Source organism: Aquarana catesbeiana, linkage group LG07 (assembly GCF_042186555.1).
Source record: "Aquarana catesbeiana isolate 2022-GZ linkage group LG07, ASM4218655v1, whole genome shotgun sequence".
NCBI lineage: Eukaryota > Metazoa > Chordata > Amphibia > Anura > Ranidae > Aquarana > Aquarana catesbeiana.
In genome coordinates, this window is record NC_133330.1 from 139,900,136 (window position 1) to 139,914,914 (window position 14,779).

Genomic DNA, 14,779 nt, shown 5'->3' on the forward strand with positions numbered 1-14,779 from the left:
CTTCCCACTGATCACCAATGTAAGGAGCATTCTTTCTGCTGACCACCAATGTAAGGAACATTCTTCCCACTGACCACCAATGTAAGGAACATTCTTCCCACTAAAATAGACAGAGTCCTGCGAGCCACCGTTAACTAATTGCCTAGAGATTGACACTAATCAGCTGCATGCGTAAAACACGTCTCATATAGCGTGCTAACAATCTGATATATAGAGAAAACGCTGCACTAGAAGTGTGCTAAATTCCGCTATATAATAGAGAATGTGTGTGTCTCCATACTAAGACACATGAAAATTTTTAAATATGTGCCCTCCTAAATCAAATATCAAATATTAGTGAATAAATGATTGCATAAATAAACAGTAATAAAATAGTTACTTCATAATCATGAAAAAAATACTGAGTACAAACATACACAATTAAAAGCGTGATCACATTGACCACAAGTGCAAAAAACACTATGAATCAAATACATATGCTGAGATGCATCATAGATGATATTATATAATGCAAACAAAGTGTCAAAGTGCCACACAACATAAGTGAAAAAAAGTCCTAATTATAATGTGATATAAGTGGAAATGAAGTCCTGTAAATGGATATTGGTAAAAGTGTTGTGGTGAACGTCCACTTTAATTAATATCCAGCGTGCTTATAACTTCCTCTTGTGCTGAAAAGCATGCCAAAGATGTGATCCAGTGGCTCCCCAGGTAATGTCTAAAAATGAAAATCACACCCCAACAGTGTAATAATGATCTATAACAAAGCATAAGGATCTGCTAAATATTACGCCTGTACACCCAGAATGTTAGACAAAATAAGTAAATAAAATATGTAAACCTACCCTACAAAGCCCCATATATACAATAGGGTATAATTGACACAAACCACTACATATAGAAAAAATAGTGGAAGAAAGTGAAGAAACGTCCTTCGTCTGATACATAGGAACAATGTAAAATAATAAAATATAAATATAATAAAATGTATTCAATGTGAAACACTAATAAAACATAAATATAATCAAAATATAATCACATTGTGGAAATAATAAATTAATCCTTGATTTATATTGAAAATATAATGATTATAGCTCAGACAAGCTATCAATAATTGCTTAAAAAAAATCTGAGATCGAACTCTTTGTTCAATCCGCTGGGTGACAGTGAGCCAAGCTGGTGTATCCACCAAGACTTGCTAATTTCCCTAGTGTAATTAGAGCCCCTCCAATGATGCTTCGGCGCCTCTATGCCCCAAAATTGCATCCCTACCGTACTCTGATGATGAGCCTCTTTAAAATGTATGGATAGAAAATGCTTGTCAAATCCCTTCCGTATATTTCTGACATGTTCCTCCATCCGATCTTTGAGAGCTCTAATTGTGCGCCCGACATATAGTAAATTACAGGGACATTTGACCACATAAACAACCCCTATAGTATCACAAGAGATAAAATCCCTGATAGTATGCACCTGTCCGGTATGTGGGTTACAGAATTCTTTTACTCTCCTAAAATAGTGGAAACTCTTATACAGCTATAACATCTTCCACATACATTAAAACCTTTTAAATCCTAAAACCCAAAACTTGGGTTTCGAAGGGGGTGGTTCAACAACATTATGCACCAGGCGATCCCGTAAATTTGGTGCCCTTTTGTAAACAATTTGTGGCTTTTCCGATAGACAGCTCCTGAGATAGATATCTTGTTTTAATACACTTCAATATTTTTGTATGATTTTTTCCACTTCTTTACTTTGCAGATTGTAATCTAGTACCAAACATGCACCACTGTCATTATTGTTTCCAGTGGTCGTAACTTTTTCTTTCAATAGATCTTCTCTCTTTAGCTTCCTGACCTTGGTCCTTTCACTTATAAGAAAATCCTTACGATATCCTTTATCCATAAACATCTTGCTTAGCATGTCATATTGACCCTCAAAATCTTCATCCAGTGTGCAGTTTTTCCGCATTCTTACAAACTGTCCTCGAGGAATATTATCCAGCCACGGTCTAAAGATGCAACTTGTCGTGGGAATGTAAGAGTTGCGATCAGTCGCCTTAAAAAAAGATTTAGTTACAACCCCTTGTGCGGTGTTGCATATCTCCAAATCTAAGAAGTGTATTTTATCCCTACTGATGTTCCAAGTTAGAGAAATATTTCGGTCATTATCATTCATAGACTCCAATAACTCAGTCAGAAATGTCATACTACCATTCCAGACGATCAATAAATCATCCATGAATCTTCTATACAACAAGATGCTTGTGTGATTTATACCCAGAATACCCTCCGCCTCCCATCTATACCCAGTGGGATTCTTCCCATTGATCACCAATGTAAGATACATTCGTCCCACTGATCACCAATGTAAGGAGCATTCTTCCCGCTGATCACCAATGTAAGGAACATTCTTCTCACTGACCACCAATGTATTATTATTATTATTATTATTATTATTAAACAGGATTTATATAGCGCCAACAGTTTGCGCAGCGCTTTACAACATGAGGGCAGACAGTACACTTACAATACAAATCAATACAAGAGGAATCAGAGGGCCCTGCTCGTTAGAGCTTACAATCTAGAAGGGAGGGTCAAGTGGAAACAAAAAGGTAATAACTGTGGGGGGTGAGCTGATGGAGAAAATGAAAAAACAGTTGTTAGGTGTGGGTAGGGTAGGCTTCTCTGAAGAGAAGGGTTTTCAGGGATCGTCTAAAAGCTAATAGAGTAGGAGATAAGCAGACAGATTGAGGTAAGGCATTCCATAGGATTGGAGAGGCTTTGGAAAAGTCCTGGAGACGAGCATGGGAGGAGGTGATGAGGGAGCTAGAGAGCAGAAGGTCTTGAGAGAAACTAAGGGAACGAGTAGGTTGGTATTTGGAGACTAGGCTAGCGATGTAGCTGGGAGCTAAATTGTAGATGGCTTTGTACGTAGTTGTTAGTATTTTTAATTTAATTCTTTGGCTGACCAGAAGCCAATGGAGGGATTGACAGAGAGGGGTAGCAGAGACAGAGCGATTGGTAAGGTGGATGAGTCTGGCAGCAGCATTCATGATGGATTGAAGAGGTGATAGACTATGCAGAGGTAAACCAATGAGAAGGGAGTTGCAGTAGTCGAGGCGAGAGATGACCAGCGAGTGAATTAAGAGCTTTGTTGTGTCATTGGTTAGAAAGGAGCATATTCTGGAGATGTTGTGGAGGTTGAGGCGGCAGGATTTGGACAGTGATTGGATGTGGTGCTTGAAGGAAAGTTCAGAGTCCAGGACTACACCTAGAACCTTGGCATGTGGGGATGGGCTTATAGTTGTGCCATCGATTTTAACCGAGAGATCAGGGGAAGGGGCATATGGGGGAGGAAAAACTATAATTTGGATAGATTGAGTTTGAGGAAGTGGTGTGACATCCAGACTGATATATCTGAAAGTAAATTAGTGATACATGAGGAGACAGAGAGAGTGAGCTGAGGGGTAGAGAAATAGATTTGGGTGTCATCAGCGTAGAGGTGGTATTGGAAGCCATGGGATGCTATCAGCTGACCCAGGGAGGAGGTGTAGATTGAAAATAGGAGAGGTCCAAGAACATGAAGTTTTTTTTGAGGAGGAGGTGGTGGTCAACCGTATCAAAGGCAGCAGAGAGGTCCAGGAGTAGGAGTACAGAATAGTGTTGATTGGTTTTGGCCATTAGTAGATCGTTTGTTAGTTTTAGGAAAGCAGTTTCTGTGGAGTGTTGAGGATGAAATCCAGACTGTAGGGGATCAAGAAGGCTATTATCAGCAAGGTGGATGCTCAGTCGGTTGTAGACCAGACGTTCGAGGAGTTTGGATAAGAAGGGGAGCAAGGAGATGGGGCATAGGTTGTTAAGATTGGACAGGTCCAGTGAAGTGTGAAGCGTGGAGGGTATGGGAACAGTAGAGATCTCCTCACGAATTGTATCAATCTTCTGTTTGAAGTGATTGACGATCTCCTGGGCAGTGAGTTGGCGAGTGGAGGCGGTGGAGGACGAAGTAGAGGGTTGAAGGCAGAGAAGAGTTGAGGGGGACGGGATGATAACCTGCTAATGAGAGTGATAAAGTAGGTCTGCTTGGCAGTGAGGAGGCTGGAATTGTATTTTTGGAGGGCAGATTTATATTGGTTGAAATCTCTCTGAGACTTAGTCTTACACTCCTGGCGCTCGTGAGCATGACTACATTTTTTCAGACTTCTAGTATCATATGTTTGCCAAGGTTGAAGGGGATCAGGGCCTGATTCTGTGTGTAGTGAGGGGGGCCATTGAGTCCAGTGAGGCTAGAAGTGAGGTTTTGTAGACAGAAGTGGCTAGGTTGGTGCAGGATAGGGATGAGATTTTGTCGTAGAGGTTGTCGATAGAGTAGAGAAGAGAAGGGTTGAGATGACATAGGTTTCTGTGGGTAACTTTTAGGCGGTTGGAGGGTGAGGAGGTGGAGGAGATGGAGAGAGTGAAACTAATAAGGTGGTGATCAGAGAGAGAGAATGGATAGTTAGAGAGGTTGCATGGAGTGCAAAGGTGAGAGAAAACAAGGTCAAGGGTATTGCCTTCGGAGTGAGTAGGAGCATGTATCCATTGCTTCAGGTCAAAGGAGAATGTTAGGCTGAGAAGTTTCGAAGTGGCAGGAGTGTTAGTATTAATAGGGATGTTGAAGTCTCCGAGAATGAATGTGGGAATTTCAGAAGAAAGAAAGTAGGGTAGCCAGGCAGAGAAGTCTTCAAGAAAGGTTGATACTGGTCCAGGGGGCCTGTAGATCACAGCTATCCTTAGAGAAACTGGAGTGAAAAGACGAATGCAGTGTGCTTCGAAAGAGGAGAGTGACAGAGAGGGAGGTGGGTGTAGTACCTGAAAGGTTCTATGTGGGGCTAGAAGGATTCCGGCGCCTCTTCCCTTGCGTCCACTGGATCTGGGGGAGTGAGTCCAGAGAAGAGCACCATGGGATAGGGCAGTAGAAGATGCAGTGTCGGATTCGTTGAGCCAGGTTTCGGTAATGGCGAGTAGGTTAAATGAGCTGGCAATAAAGAGGTCATGGAGAGAGGGGAGTTTGTTGCAGACAGAGAGCGGGTGTTCCAAAGGGCACAAGAGACAGGGAGTCTGGTCTTAGGAAGAATAGAAATGGGAACTAAATTGTGTTGATTGCGGCTGCTACCAGAGGGTGCAGGGTGAAGGGTGCATGGGGTACAGTTAAATGATGGAGGCCCAGGGTTTGGGGATATATCTACGGAGGTTAGGAGAAGCAGGAGAGTGAGGGAGGTAATATGGGAGTGGGATTTATATGAAGGGACATGGCCCAGGGTCTTGGAGTTGGTGGTTGCAGTAATAAGGAGAGGACAGACGTGAAGGTGATATACAAGTGGGGACGGAAAGTATTCAGACCCCCTTAAATTTTTCACTCTTTGTTATATTGCAGCCATTTGCTAAAATCATTTAAGTTCATTTTTTTTCCTCATTAATGTACACACTGCACCCTATATTGATAGTAAAACACAGAATTGTTGACATTTTTGCAGATTTATTAAAAAAGAAAAACTGAAATATCACATGGTCCTAAGTATTCAGACCCTTTGCTCAGTATTTAGTAGAAGCACCCTTTTGATCTAATACAGCCATGAGTCTTTTTGGGAAAGATGCAACAAGTTTTTTACACCTGGATTTGGGGATCCTCTGCCATTCCTCCTTGCAGATCCTCTCCAGTTCTGTCAGGTTGGATGGTAAACGTTGGTGGACAGCCATTTTTAGGTCTCTGCAGAGATGCTCAATTGAGTTTAAGTCAGGGCTCTGGCTGGGCCATTTAAGAACAGTCACGGAGTTGTTGTGAAGCCACTCCTTCGTTATTTTAGCTGTGTGCTTAGGATCATTGTCTTGTTGGAAAGTAAACCTTTGGCTCAGTCTGAGGTCCTGAGCACTCTGGAGAAGGTTTTCATCCAGGATATCCCTGTACTTGGCCGCATTCATCTTTCCCTCGATTGCAACCAGTCGTCCTGTCCCTGCAGCTGAAAAACACCCCCACAGCATGATGCTGCCACCACCATGCTTCACTGTTGGGACTGTATTGGACAGGTGATGAGTAGCGCCTGGTTTTCTCCACACATACCGCTTAGAATTAAGGCCAAAAAGTTCTATCTTGGTCTCATCAGACCAGAGAATCTTATTTCTCACCATCTTGGAGTCCTTCAGGTGTTTTTTTAGCAAACTCCATGTGGGCTTTCATGTGTCTTGCACTGAGGAGAGGCTTCCGTCTGGCCAATCTGCCATAAAGCCCCGACTGGTGGAGGGTTGCAGTGATGGTTGACTTTCTACAACTTTCTCCCATCTCCCGACTGCATCTCTGGAGCTCAGCCACAGTGATCTTTGGGTTCTTCTTTACCTCTCTCACCAAGGCTCTTCTCCCCCGATAGCTCAGTTTGGCCAGACGTCCAGCTCTAGGAAGGGTTCTGGTCGTTCCAAACGTCTTCCATTTAAGGATTACGGAGGCCACTGTGCTCACAGGAACCTTAAGTGTAGCAGAAATTTTCTTGTAACTTTGGCCAGATCTGTGCCTTGCCACAATTCTGTCTCTGAGCTCTTCAGGCAGTTCCTTTGACCTCATGATTCTCATTTGCTCTGACATGCACTGTGAGCTGTAAGGTCTTATATAGACAGGTGTGTGGCTTTCCTAATCAAGTCCAATCAGTATAATCAAACACAGCTGGACTCAAATGAAGGTGTAGAGCCATCTCAAGGATGATCAGAAGAAATGAACAGCACCTGAGTTAAATATATGAGTGTCACAGCAAAGGGTCTGAATACTTAGGACCATGTGATATTTCAGTTTTTCTTTTTTAATAAATCTGCAAAAATGTCAACAATTCTGTTTTTCTGTCAATATGGGGTGCTGTGTGTACATTAATGATGAAAAAAATGAACTTAAATGATTTTAGCAAATGGCTGCAATATAACAAAGAGTGAAAAATTTAAGGGGGTCTGAATACTTTCCATCCCCACTGTATGTATACATGCTGTGTGGGGGGGGGGGGGGGGGGAGTGAAGGAGAGATAGTTTAAGGATAGAGGACAGAGCTGTCAAAAGGAGTGGAAAAGAGTGCATGTTACAAGGAGAAAGAGCTGAATGGGTAAACTAGGTCACCTGATGTCTGTCTGGTGTTTTTCAAAGCTTTTTTCTTGTGTTCATTTGCTTTGTGCATTCGCTGAAGTGCAGAGTCAGAAGTGCTTTCCACTTATAGAAATCGCCCCACTTTGACAAAGATCCCTAGTTGCAAATGTGTGCCCCCTGCAAATGCTTCCCCCAAAAGAAGCTTATATTTATACTGATAGGGGTGGGTGGTGGGGGGATTTCAATTAGCAATCAAGAGGTGATAAACGTTGGCTGGTTAACAGGGCAAAATTCTTAGTCCAGAAACAGACTAGCAAGAGGGCACTAAAGTTAACGGGCCATAATTCTGGGTAAGACAAGGGAGATAATAAAGCATTGTAATGTGGACAGGTCTACAGACTGTTCAGCAAAAATAACATACCAGCAATTATTAAGACACATAAGCAAAGCAGATAGCAGTGTTTCAGTTTTTGGGTGGATGGCAGTCAGCTGCAAACATACCATAGCAATTAAGACTAGGGAAAACAAATTCTTTTCAGTTTTCAGTTTTTCAATTCTGGGTGGATGGCAGTCAGCTGCAAACATACCATAGCAATTTAGACTAGGGAAAACAAATCCTCAGACAAGTGCAGAGTCAGAAGTGCTTTCCACTTATAGAAATCCCCCCACTTTGAGAAAGAGCCCTAGTTGCAAATGTGTGCCCCCTGCAAATGCTTCCCAGGCTTGAACTTTGTGGGACTGTGCTAGCTGTAGAAATAGCAGATTTCATACTGCGCTAGACATTCAGATACATGACATCAGATTCTACACAGACAGCAAAGTTGTTCTGGGCTACATATACAACCAGACTAAACGTTTCTACGTCTATGTCGGCAACCGTGTAGAGAGAATCAGGAAATCATCTACACCTGAACAATGGTATTGTTCCATCTGAAATTAACCCTTCAGATCATGCCACCAGGCCAGTGTCTGCAAGTGTCTTGGCAAATTGTTCTTGGTTAACGGGTCCTGAATTCCTGCTGGATCATCCAGAAGAAACCACAGCTGAGGTCTTCAATCTTCTAGAACCTGACAAGGATGCACAGATTAGTCCTGAAATTAAAACCCTCATCACCAGAACTGAACAAAGACTCATCTTGGGCTGTCAAACGCTTTGAACATTTCTCCAAGTGGAGAAGGCTTGTACGCATCACCGCAAGGTTAGTTCATATTGCAGATTGCTTCCACACAAAGCCCACAGATGCTCACTGTCAAGGTTGGCACATGTACCAAAAGCTTCTTTCTGCAAAAGACATTGCTGAAGGTGAACTGATCATAATACGCTGTGTACAACAGAGTGTCTTTGGCTCAGAAATTAAATGTATCTATGATAAGAGGGACATTGCAAAAAACAGTCCAATTGCCAACCTGAATCCATTCATTGACAGTGATGGTATGTTAAGGGTTGGTGGACGTTTAAACAAGGCTGAGTTGAGTGAGCAAGAACAGAATCCTCTCATTATACCTGCTCGCCATCACATCACCACTTTGCTCATTCGGCACTAGCATGAAGGGGTTAAGCACCAAGGTAGACACTTCACAGAGGGTGCCATATGAGTTGCAGGCCTTTGGATTATAGGAGCAAAACAACAGATCACAGCTACACTACACAGCTGTATTCAGTGCCGCAAACTGAGAGGGAAACACCGGCAACAGCAAATGTCAGATTTGCCAGCTGACAGGTTAAGTACTGACCCACCTTTCACTCATGTTGGTTTGGATGTCATTGGGCCATGGATGGTAACAGTGCGCAGAACTTGAGGTGGCCAAGCAAATAGCAAACAATGGGCAGCGCTGTTCACTTGCATGAGTGTGCGTGCAGTACACATTGAAGTAATAGTATCTATGGATGCCTCAAGTTTCATCAATGCTCTAAGACGATTCCTAGCCATCAGAGGACCAGTCAAGGCAATACGATCTGACTGTGGAACTAATTTCGTTGGAGTTTGTTGAGAGTTACAGCTCAACTCTAGGCCAATCCAAGACTTTTTAGCTGAAAAAGCTGTAAATGGATTTTCAATCCTCCTCATTCTTCCCACATGGGTGGCTCATGGAAGAGAATGATAGGCATCACACGTAAAATATTGGACTCTATGCTTATGGACGTTAACTCCACAAGACTTACCCACGAGATTTTAACTACCTTCCTGGCAGAGGCATCTGCCATAATCAATTCAAGACCACTTGTTCCAGTGTCCAAAGTTCCAGAGACTCCAGCTATTCTTACCCCAGCTACTCTTCTTACCCAGAAGCTTGGGTCTATTCCTGTTCCATCTGGAAACTTTAAGGCAGGAAATCTGTGCTATGACCAGTGGAAGCGAGTACAACGCTTTGTCAACTGCTTCTGGAATCATTGGAAGATGGAGTATATTTCTACTCTGCAAGGATGCAGGAAATTGCAATGGTAGAATCCTAACATACAAGTCAGAGATCTCATTCTGCTTAAGGACCAGCAAGCTAAAAGAATCGAATGGCCCATGGGACATATTGTAAAGAGCGTTCCTAGTGATGACAGTAAGGTACGTAAGGTGGAGGTGAAGGTTTCAAAACAAGGGACTGAAAAGTCTTTCATCAGACCTATCACGGAACTTATTATGCACTTACCCTTTGGAGAATGAACTTGTTTGCCTACGCTGCTGGATCCTACCTGTGTTTTCAAGAAGGAAGCGTCTTGAACTTAAGTTGACATAACTTGAAGCCTTAAATTAAGAGTTATTGTTATTGCATTATATGCATGTTCTTTTTAGGTGTTCAAGACATCTAGCAAATTACACTGTTATTCGCAGTTGCATAACTACCGTTCTGATGTATATAGTGACATTTACCATGCCAGACGGAGAGTGTGCTGCCCCAACGGGGCATAGAATTTATATAGATTATTCCTTAACCATTTTCTATGGATTTTTATATTTAGTTCACATGCTGCCATCTAATGACCTTTTGTGGTAATGCACTTGTTTTCACATGTTCATTTTCCCTTCTGTTATGACACACTTCCTTTGTATGTAATGCTCAGCCCTTCTTCCTGTGATTGTACTTCCTGTGTCATGAATGCAGCTAAAAGCCATATGTAGCAGGGCACATGTATTCTGCATTGTAAGCTATAGACAATACCATCTTTTGACCGAATACTACAACCTATTCATCTGTTTGTATCCTATCATCTGCTGTAACCTGATGTTCAGAATAAAAGCACCTTTGTGGATGGAATCAGTATATGGTGAGTTCAAACTATCTGATGAGGATTGTCCTTATTGATTATATCTTATACAGGCCAGGCATAGAGGTCTCACAAGGGATAAATCGCTTCACAACGATCAGAGTCAGAATACATGTAAAGAGGGGCATACTTTACTAATACGTCCAGCACAAAAATGTATCATTCTGCTCTTTAGGGTATATCTAAAACCAAAACCTTTAGCCAAAACTTTTTTCAATAGAAACTTGTTGATGCAAAACCCCAAACAAAACATGCACTATATTGCATTTCACTAGTCCTTAAATGATGTGGCTGCATTTTTTTTTGTTTTTTTGTAATGCCGCGTACACACGACCGGACTTTCCGTCAGAATAGACAAATAGACGGAGTTCTGCTGAAACGGACTTGCCTACACACGATCACACCACAGTCCAATCGTTTAGAATGCAATGACGTACGGTGGGACTAGAAAAAGGAAGTTCAATAGCCAGTAGCCAATAGCTGCCCTTGCGTCGTTCTTGGTCCGTCGGACTAGCATACAGATGAACAGTTTTCCCGATAGGAATTGAGTCCGTCGGAAAGATTTGAAACATGTTCTATTTCTAGGTCCATCAGAATTTTCGAAAGAAAAAGTCTGATGAAGCCCACACACGATTGGAATGCCTGACGGAATGATTCCATCGGATCTTTTCTGCCAGAAAGTCTGGTTGTGTGTACACAGCATTAAACTTCTTTCCTTTGATTTTCACCTGGTAAGCTTGCCATGACTCCTGTCCTAGAGTGGCAACTTGCATTCATCATTCTGTATCTGTGGAGGATAGCAATGTCACTGAGGCTGCTTTCCTGTTTTGGACTACTAGCAGCTCTTAGGCCTCATGTACACCGCTGCTGGTAAACGGACGTTTAAGCCCCGTACACACGATCAGAAAATCGTATGGAAAATACCGATTTCAAAGCGATCGTACGATAATCTGATCGTTAGTACAGGGCTTTTGAGAGCCGATCAGGACAGTTCATCTGATATTATTCGGACATGCACGAAAACTTTTTTCGTATGATGCCAGATTGTACATTTTTCGTTTAATCAGTACAGCTATCATTCAAAGATGCAATATAAATGCATTTAACACATGACATTACTTCCGAATTTTTTTTCTGTCGTACAGGAATTTTCGTGACTTTAGTAAACTCATCAGATTTGATCTGAGATTAGCATGCAATAAAAAACAGACGATCATTCGTCCGATAATCTCATCGTGTGTATGGGGCATTAGGCCTCATGTACACTGCTGCTGCTAAACGGATGTTTAGGAGCAGTTGGGCATTTTTTTTCAACTGCTCCTGAACTCTCGTCTATGTTATCTTATCAGTACATGTACACAGGGTCCTTTATAGTCATTTCTAGGCAGTTGAGTTTAGAGGCTTTTTTTGGAATGCAAAAAATTGGGGCCCAGAAGCTGAGTTTAGAGGTGTTTCAAGCACCAAGCGCTTCTAAACGCGGCTAAACGCTGTAACTCGCATTTAGCCACATTTCGTTTACAGGCATTTTTCATTTTTGGCTATTTGAAAAAAAACAAAAAACATTTTTTTTAAACGCTTCTAAACGCAAACGCGGCAAAACGCAGCTAAATGCGGCATGTAAACACCGCATTAGGCTCCTGGACGTTAAAATAATGTTATAAAAACGCCAGTAGCTTTGCAGTGAGTCTTTCAACACTTTTTGCAATAGCATTTATTAGCATTTATTAGCTTTTTTTGCGTTAGCGGTTTTTAGCATTTTTTTTTTAATTTTTAAATTTTTTAATGGATCAGAAATGTTAAAAAACACTGGTGAGCCACGTTTTTGAGCATTTATCAATGTTTATCAGCATTTATGAGCGTTTGGCGTTTTTGTGGTCAGAAAAATGACTCCTGAACGTGATTTTATGCCGTTCAGAAAACAGCCCATAAACTCCACTACTGTAAACATCCAAAAACGTCCATCTGTACATGGACACATAGGATAACATAGAGGGGAGTTTATGGGCTGTTAAAAAAAAACACCTAAACTCCCAAAAACGACCGTTTATAGGCTTCAGTGTGCATGGAGCCTTACTCCTCATCTCTATTACATGGAGACAGGTGAGGGGGTGCTCAAGATAGCTGGGAAAACTGAATAACAATGTTTGGGATATCAGCTCAGTGCACAGTAACTTTTTAGGACAACTTTTAAGGACATTGAAGTTCTGGCAAGATCAACGGGCATTTTTCAGTACTTGCAGAAAACATACTTAGCTGAAAAAAAAACACTAATGTAGACACCACATCTAAGGACTGCTGTGGTGCAAAATATCAAGTTTTTGTTTTGGGTTTTTATTATTCTTAAAATACCTATCAGGTTTTTTTCTGCCTTCTGTGTGTCATTGGAAATTTTACGTATACTTTATATAGGTTTTCTGGTGGCAACTCAAAAGTTTGAAATTCTTCAACTTTCTGCCTTGGTGGCAATGGTTACCAGGACAAAGAGAAAGTGAATCTCCCAAATGGGCACACCGATCACAATAAACACTTGGTATAGGTTGTAATTTTCATCCACTCTATGTACAACTAAAAAGAAAAGCTTTAGCTACAGTTTAAAATGTAGAATTGTGGTCAAATTCATAATAGAAAACACATTTGTGAACTGTGTTGCTGCAAAAATATGTGTAATTTTGTTTAGCCATTTGTGTTATAAATATACTGTGTAATTCTGTTTGTCCAGTTTAGTTATGCATACTCCCCTTTCAGACAGTATATGAGACCCAAGAACTAGTGCTTCCAAAAGTTGAATGTGTGTTGATATTGCACAGAGGCTTGGGTCTAGAAATAGTGCATTGTGCTGCTTCAGTCTTTTTTTCTATAAAACTTATAAAAGAAAAGGTTATTAAGCATTAATTCACTTTTATTTTCTAGTGCTTCTTATGTGTGGCTCACCTTCAGATGTTGAAACCTTGTCAAAAAACGTAGAGTTTCCTGCAGATATGGTTATCATTCTCATTGACATTTTTAAGTAAGTACTTATTTACTGTGAACCGTATTTAAGAGAATATTATTTTTATTTACTAAAATTAAAGTACTAGACTGTTGGTTTTTTCTTTTCTTTTATCATGCAATTTTTTTTTTTACAGTAGTTATAGTTGGATAATAGAATAGATAGGTTAAAAATAATTAAAACGTGTTTTGTATACATTTTCTTTATTTATTATTTCATATACAGTATAGGTTGGTGTTTTAGACACTTTTAACATGTTTATAATATTAATCTAAGAGCTAGGTGCCCCAAACACTATGCAGCTCTCTCCGTTATTTTTTCCACCACTGATTCTATACAGTATAGACTGCTGTTCTAGACCAGGGCTGTTAAACTCAATTTCATAGTGGGCCGCATCAGCATTATGGTTGCCCTCGAAGGGCCGGTTGTATTTGCTTAGAGTAGATGTCCAGAGCATCCCACCTCCCCTTGCAACAGATGTCAAGAGCTTCCCTACCATCAGTAGTCGAGCCCCCCACTCTACCTTACATCACAGTGCACCCCCCTTACCTTGTGCTCCTGCCAGGAAGAAGCTGGGGGTGGAGCTGGGAAGCAGAAAGTGCATGGTCTGAAGAAGGACCAGAGAAGGGCTGGAGTCAGCTGAATGCTAAGACCAGGGGAGGCGGAGATGAAGGGGTGCTGCAGCTGCACAGAGAGGTGCAGGATCTGTAAGTGGAGTCCTGTTCTCCACTCTGCTGCCGACTGCGGGAACAAGGTGGAGGCGGAGACCAGGGAGGTGCTGCAGGTGAGGTGCGAGGGACACATGAAATGGCCTGGAGTGCCTGATTTGGCCCTCGGGCCTTGTGTTTAACACGTGTTCTAGACCCTTTTAACATGTTTATAAGAGTAATAGGTGCTCCAAACATTATGCAGCGCTCTCCGTTATTTTTTCCACCACTGATTCCTGAAAATTGTAAACTACTGTAAATATTAAAAAAATACTCGTATATCCAGACACTGCTTCCTGAGCGACCAAGAGCTTCCTGTAGTGTTTGATCCTAAATATATATATTTAGTACAATGTAACTCTGTTTTGGGAGTCATGTGATATAACCCTCTCATGGCAGTTTACATCCAATGTATTTCTGTAGCCTCTGGGTAAACCAAAGTATCTGAGCTTCTGCTTGGATGAGAACTAGTGGACTTTCATGAATTCTCTCTGCTACAGTACCCCCAGTAGGAAGGGCTTTGCAAGTGGCACCCTCTTCTGAGAACACCCTGTCCCCAGGCAGTTAACCTACTGCCTTTCTTGCAGTAATGCAGGTCTAGTCTTAGATTATTTTTCTATGGTATATTAGAACTTGAGTTGGAGAGAAGAGAAGGTGGAATACTCAAATTGCAGCCTCTTACAGCTTCTTCTCTTAACAGTTTTACCAGACAGGAACTGAAGGTAAC

At 41.5% G+C, this 14,779-nt stretch overlaps 1 protein-coding gene across 1 annotated transcript in view; it reads left to right on the top strand.

Moving 5' to 3' along the window:
- GUCY2C (guanylate cyclase 2C) overlaps window positions 1-14,779 on the top strand; it is a 1,918,134-nt gene that overhangs the window by 601,322 nt on the left and 1,302,033 nt on the right. Inside the window, exon 6 of the mRNA XM_073591935.1 lies at window positions 13,267-13,363. Coding sequence (XP_073448036.1) covers window positions 13,267-13,363 — 97 coding nt within the window. The remainder of the gene's footprint in view (window positions 1-13,266; window positions 13,364-14,779) is intronic.